This window comes from Hibiscus syriacus, unplaced genomic scaffold, assembly GCF_006381635.1.
Source record: "Hibiscus syriacus cultivar Baekdansim isolate YM2019G1 unplaced genomic scaffold, ASM638163v2 tig00110889_pilon, whole genome shotgun sequence".
Taxonomy (NCBI): Eukaryota; Viridiplantae; Streptophyta; class Magnoliopsida; order Malvales; family Malvaceae; genus Hibiscus; species Hibiscus syriacus.
In genome coordinates, this window is record NW_024062899.1 from 44953 (window position 1) to 51572 (window position 6620).

Genomic DNA, 6620 nt, shown 5'->3' on the forward strand with positions numbered 1-6620 from the left:
GTTGGTTGAACCTTGTGAGGAAGATAATAAAGAAGGGTTAAAAATTAATTTGACCCTCATACTATATACATTCTTCATGTTAGTCCTTAAAGAAAAAATTATTGCAATTAATTACTCAAAATTTGTATTCTATCGACAAGTTACCCCAATAAATCAGTTTCATTACGTTAAATGAGTGGACTTCCTGAAATTGATCATCCATTTTGCAGTCCCAAGTATCATAATTCATTGATTGACTAAGTGAGAGCACTTTTAAAATAAGTGCTCAAACACATGATTTAGTTTTAGTTGTAGTGTTGGGCACTGCCTCTAGTGCAATTGGTTGCTCACCTCCTTTTCTTCTTTTAATCATTTAAACCTTTTCATCCTACAATGATTACAATATAATATATATTTAAATGATTTCTTAGTATATTCAGAATACACATACACCCTGTAAACATAATTGTTTGAACTCAAAAACTCTATAAAGAACAACACTTTCCTTTATTAGTGAGACTACTTAATAGATTCTTGAAGTTTTCATTTAAATGTTCTTATCCGATATTTGTGTTTAATACATAATTGGATACAAGCAAATAAGTCTGTTATATATATATATATTAAAGGGGAAAAGGTGAACATACTTATATTATACACGTACCCACATTAGACACCAAGTAAAATATTTCATAGAATATTAAATGATAAATATTAATACAACGTAGATGAGAGTGAAAGCAGGAATTGCTGGTCAATAATTCTGTTCCAAGTACAAATCTTATCTGCATAATCTAATTTTACTCGAATATGAACCAACTGTAATTGAAATATCTTAAAGAAGATCACATAGGGAACTGGTAATTTCCTTCATAATCATTTTAACGAATCATCTTCTCATCCATGGAGGAAAGCAGCCCCCAGCTTATGGTTCATGAACTGAAGACTTATCTTCTTCCTCCTTAATGGCGTTAATCATGGTGGCAACCTGGTTAATGCTTGGCCTAGACTCAGGAGCCTGGTTGACACATTTGATAGCCACATGCAGCAGATTCAGCATCTCCTCTTCACTCGCGCCCTTGGAAATTAATGCCTTATCGAAAACTTCGACCGTTCATTCTTCGCGAACCACCGAATGAACCCATGAAGTTAGATCGACTCCGTCGTCCTGAACCAGCTTTCCGGTAAGTAGCTCAAGCAGAACCACACCGAGGCCATAAATGTCTGCTTTGAAACCACTAGTTGCAGTGTCCTTGGTTTGTTGCTGCATTGAAGAGGGTTCTTGAGGGTCCATGACCATCAGTCCGTATTCGCTTAGGAAAGGTTCCATGTTGCTCTTCAGCATGATGTCTGAGGATTTCAAGTTACCATGATGGATTCCATCGCCATGAAGTTCATGGTGCATGAATGCCAATCCCTCTGCAATTTTGGCTGCAACGATGAGTCTGCTGGCCCATTCGAATCTTCGCCCCGATCAGTTTCCTAAAATACATACTCGGTTAGCTGCTCAAATGCGTACGTACCAAAATATGTTGATTACATTTTGAATGAAGAGAAGAGTATGGTTACCATGGAGAAGAGTGAAGAGACTTCCATTCAGCTGATATTCATAAACCAGAAGCTTCTCATGCTTTGAACAATAGAAGGCGAGCGGTGGCAAGACGTTCGGATGCTTCGCTTGATCTAGCCTCAGCATCCTCTGGTTAAACTCGTCGTTCGAAACCATCCACCCTTTAATCCTTTTCACAGCCAAGACCATCCCGTTCTCGAAGATGACTCTGTAAAGGGTACCATGTTTTTCCCGATCAACTCAGCTGGAGCTCTAAGCAAGTCCTCAAACCTCAAATCACTTACTGTAGGACTAGTCAGAACCACTAGTGAGGACGAGACCATCTCACTCTCAGTTGAATTGATCGGAAACTCGGATTTACTCACATCGGTTTTCAACTCAGCCGATGTAAAACTAGGCTTGGTGTCAACAAAGTCATCCACTGATGCTACCTTATTTGGACTTGGAGCTGGAGCTTCAACTCTTTTCACTTTCTTCCTAGTGAGCCTGAAAATGATCAAACCAACAATAACCAATCCCAAAGCAATATAACCTGAGAACATAAGGATATCCTTATTGGAAAGACCCTTAGATTTCTTTTTTGAAGGTGGACATGTCTACAGTAACATTTCTCCACACAATCCAGGGTCGTTGAGATAGCAGTCTGCTGGGAATTTCTGACTCACATCAGGAATTGGACCCTGGAAATTGTTGTTTGAGACATTGAATTGATTGAGATTCGAGAAATCGAATTCCGGAATCTCCCATGTAAGCTGATTGTTTTGAGCTAAAAACATCTGGAGACATGAAATCCTTGCCAAACCTGGCAATTAGCCACTAAACCTATTGTTTGATATGTCAAGTTGTATCAGGTTACCTAACGTTGACATTGAATTTGGAAGTTTTCCAGTGAATTGGTTCCCTCCCAAGAACAAACGAGTTAACTGTTTGCACTTGACAATATCAGCTTGAATTTCACCACCAATGTTGTTCAAGCTAAGGTTAAGAAGATTAAGCGATGCAGCAATGGAACCAACATTACAAATAGCAGCGACATTAAGAACACCTGATAAACTTGAATTATCAAGCACTGTTTTCTTAACCAAGCTGTTGGTTTTATTGTCACAAGCTATACCCTTCCACTTATCCCTGCAAGGATCCGAACTCGAATTCCAACAGATATTCGGGTCGAACCGAGCATTGTTGTTGGACAACCCTGTAAAGAATGTAACCAACGAGTCCCTGGCTGCATCATCCTCTGAATCCGTCACATGAATGACGAGAAACAATGAAACAAAAAGAAACCAGATTAGAATTTTTTTCCATTTTTTCTTCTTCTTTGGGGCGATTCTCTTTGAAACTTTGATTCAAACAAGTTTGGTATGGAAGTTAGAGTTTAAAACGAAACTGGAATTTTCATTGGTTGGGATTGTGGAACATGGAGGAAATCTCGAGGCTTTTGATGATTGCCGGAAATAATATAAAAAAGCTTAATGATCCATTTGGCTGAATATACAACATGAATTTGTAGTTTATGCATTGGATCAATGTTATAGAATCAGGCATTTGGCTTTCAAAGATATAAGCTGGCTGTAACAGGAAAGATTGAACCTATAGTGTCATGGCTTTTTACAATGATGAATATTCTTCAGTGAAACAAAAAGTATTCGTTGTTTGAATATCTATGTTGTGAGGTGTTAACATATTTTTATAGTAATTAATCTGAATTGATCGGTTAATAGATCGAATATCGATGATTGTACTAAAAAAATTAAAATCAAATATTGATTTTTTTTTCTTGAAATGATATGATGTATATTTTTATACAGAGCTGGCTTTCATTAGTTTAACTTTATATTTGACTTTTTAAACCTTCTTTTTCTATTTCTTTAGATTAAGATTTAAGTTTATAAAACATAGGCATGATAAGGATGGAATTGAACTGAAAATGACATTTCCTTGTCGGAATTTCCCAGGGATTGGCATCAATTACAATAGGCTTCATTCTCTTATGTCTTAACCAAAGAAAAGCATACTGCATCTAATGCTTTCTTTTCAACTGATCTTATATTTTCATTTCTTTTATTAGAGTTTTCTATTTTTTCCCACAAAAACATATCAAAATACGAAGCATGTCTTTAAGGATTCAACTCGAGCTTAATCTAATAAATTTATAAAATCATAATATTCTTTATAATCCAATTTACCTCTTTTATAAATTGTTATTTGTAGGTCAGTAAAGTGAATAGACCTGTCCATCATATAATAGAGTTTTCTGATGATAAAATCAACAACAGTCAAGTAAAGGGATTGTAACTAACCGATGGATATGGAGACTTTTAAAGACTCCGAAAATCTAAATAGATAGAGGATTGAAAATAGATATATAACTTGCAGAAGAGATCTGAAGAAAGGTATAGCATAAATATATATAATTAGAGAATGAAGTTATATTATTTTACTTTACCTTTAAGATAAGATTATATTGATTGAAGGAAAAAGTTTCCATTTGTCCTTATAATGCAAAGAAGTCAAGCAAAAGGATTAGAAGTTTATTGTACACTTACTTGTGTCTTTGTGTTTACAAGACAAGAATATCCCCTCAAACACACCTTTTTGATGAAGTTCTACAAGTCAAGCATCCAACGTGATGCCTAGCGTTTCATTGTAAAAAGGAAACAATATTTCATGAACATGCCCTTAATTACCCTTTCTTCTTCTTCTTCTTCTATATTTATTAAAAATTGGCAAGAGAAAAAAAAAGGCAAACAAATTCTTTCCCATGGAAGAGTTTTTGAGAAAACCCGGTATGTTTTTTTTTCCATATAATTTTAGATTGGCTAAGGCAATGAAGAAATTAAAAGAAGATAGGAACCCTAACTCAAATTGTTGATGATGTTTTGTAGAGATCATAAGAGTTACAAGAGATGTTCCGCCAGCTCACTATATATTCAGCATAGAGTCGTTCTCTTTGTTAGTTGATACAGGGGTGACAAAATATGAATCCCATGCATTTGACGTTGAGAATTATAAATGGTAACTTCTTCTACAAATGCTTTACATTGTAATTTCCAATGAAAAATCTTGGAAATAAGGCTCCGATTATTTTTTATTTTTCAGTAAATATCATTTCATATTTTGTTGTTAATCTCAGCCACATATTTCCAAACGTTCAACTATCTTAAATTTATATGTACAAACTAAAAAAAGTTTACGCTCTGTAGTTGGATTTATATATACACACGAAAACATTCTTATATTATAGATCATAAAAGTGAAATAGGGAAGATTGGGCAAACATTTTTTTTTTCATTTTCTTAGCTATTTCCTATGGCATTTACAGGAGACTGTCACTGTACCCAAATGGAAACAAGAAAAGCAATGGCGAGGGGTTCATCTCCCTTTACTTACAAATTGATGGGATTGAAAATTTTCCTTCTACTTGGGAAGTAAATGTTAACTTTAGGTTCTTCATACATGATCAAATTCGTGACAAATATTTAACCATCGAAGGTGTATTTCTTTGTGTACATGCATTAAAATTATTTTTTTATAAGTCAAACAGATTATTGATTCAAAATCAATTGGACCTAAAATAAAAATTAATCTATCTTTATAAATTCTAGATTGATGTTCATCGTATTCAATCAAATTCATGAATAATATCCTTTTATGTGCTTAGATACATAGACATATAATAGATACAGTTATAGGTCATTCATGTATCGGTTCATGTTACAATTTTTATCGATTTAGTCCGTCTGATTAATTCGATTCTTTGAATATAAATCACGATAATAATCTCTCTTTTTTCTTGGATGTTGGGCAGAAAGTGATGGGGTGATCAAGCGATATTACAAGATGAAAACAGAATGGGGCATTGCTCAATTGGTGGGTTTGGATCACTTTAAGGAAGCCTCAAATGGGTACTTGGTTGAGGATTGTTGCACATTTGGGGTCGAAATCTTTGTGATTAAACAAACAGGAAGATTGGAGCGTGTTTCAATGCTGAAGCACCCTCCCAACAATACAATCACTTTCCAACTCCATAACTACTCACGTTCATTCTCTGAATACTATACCTCTAATGTTCAAACTATTGGGGACTCAAAATGGTAAGCGCTATTTATCGAGTTAAGCTTGGAAAATCGAATTCGAATAATTTACAACCACGTAATGATTTCGAAAAATTCTCGGAACATTTTTGCCATTGGTTTTTTATGGCTAAAACATGCAGGGAATTGATAGTTTATCCTAGAGGACGGGGAATATGGAAGAATGCATCACTTTCGGTGTACTTGAGGTCGATCGAGGGTTACAACAACAAGCTTCCATCCCAAGGAAAGGTGTATGCAAAATACAATTTTAGGGTCAAGGACCGTTACAATTACGCTAACACCAGGGAATATACAGGTAAGTTACCCTAATTTTAACACCCATACAAAACATAATTGTCATAGCCAATAGCTTCTCCCGTGTTCTTTATAGGATCACATTGGTTTACTAATTTAGCTTGTCAAAGCGGTTTTAAATACTTCATGGGACTGTTTACTCTACAAGATAGATCAAAAGGCTACCTTGTTAATGATTGTTTGACGGTGGAAGCTGAGATTATTGTAGTTTCTAAAGTCGAACTTTTCTTATAGAACTTATTTATTTTAGTGTATCCTAATCCTAGTTTGGGTAAGTCCATTTCCAATTGTAAAGCCCAAATCATTGTTTATTAAAATATTGAAAAGAATAAATTACATGAATTATCTGTTATGTTTGAACAAATTTTTATTTTGATTATGATTATTAATATTATCGATTCATTGTAATTTTTGTTACACGGGTGTTGTTTTACCAGTAAAAAGATTTCATTTTAAAAACTTATATCGACATGGTAATTGTAAACACTAATTTTTTTCATTTTTCATTTTTATTATTATTATTAAAATTATTATTATTAATATTATATATATTATATTATAATATATTATTATTAAATAATTATTACAAAGCCCAAAGCGGCAGCCCAAATACAAATCCCAGGCCCAACCAGAACCGGCCCAGACCCAAATAGAAACCCTGAATTGATTTGGGGTTTCAA

The 6620-nt window shown here is 34.3% G+C and overlaps 1 protein-coding gene and 1 pseudogene across 1 annotated transcript; one reads left to right on the plus strand and one right to left on the minus strand.

Moving 5' to 3' along the window:
- Positions 1 to 847: 847 nt before the first annotated feature.
- Positions 848 to 3533, minus strand: LOC120144424 (annotated as a pseudogene).
- Positions 3534 to 4310: 777 nt separating this feature from the next.
- LOC120144360 (MATH domain and coiled-coil domain-containing protein At2g05420-like) lies at positions 4311 to 6174 on the plus strand. The gene is made up of 6 exons (XM_039158440.1): positions 4311 to 4335; positions 4435 to 4564; positions 4872 to 5041; positions 5358 to 5643; positions 5766 to 5941; positions 6017 to 6174. Exons 1-6 carry the CDS (start codon positions 4311 to 4313, stop codon positions 6172 to 6174), a joined length of 945 nt encoding a protein of 314 aa, XP_039014371.1.
- The last annotated feature ends 446 nt before the right edge of the window (positions 6175 to 6620 follow it).

What these genes read in the sequence shown, in the direction of transcription:
- LOC120144360 (XM_039158440.1), top strand. Translation starts at nt 4,311, where the DNA reads ATGGAAGAGTTTTTGAGAAAACCCG. An exon ending in GACGTTGAGAATTATAAATG is followed by an intron (nt 4,565 to 4,871) that starts GTAACTTCTTCT and finishes TGGCATTTACAG; the next exon opens with GAGACTGTCACTGTACCCAA. An exon ending in TAACACCAGGGAATATACAG is followed by an intron (nt 5,942 to 6,016) that starts GTAAGTTACCCT and finishes TGTTCTTTATAG; the next exon opens with GATCACATTGGTTTACTAAT.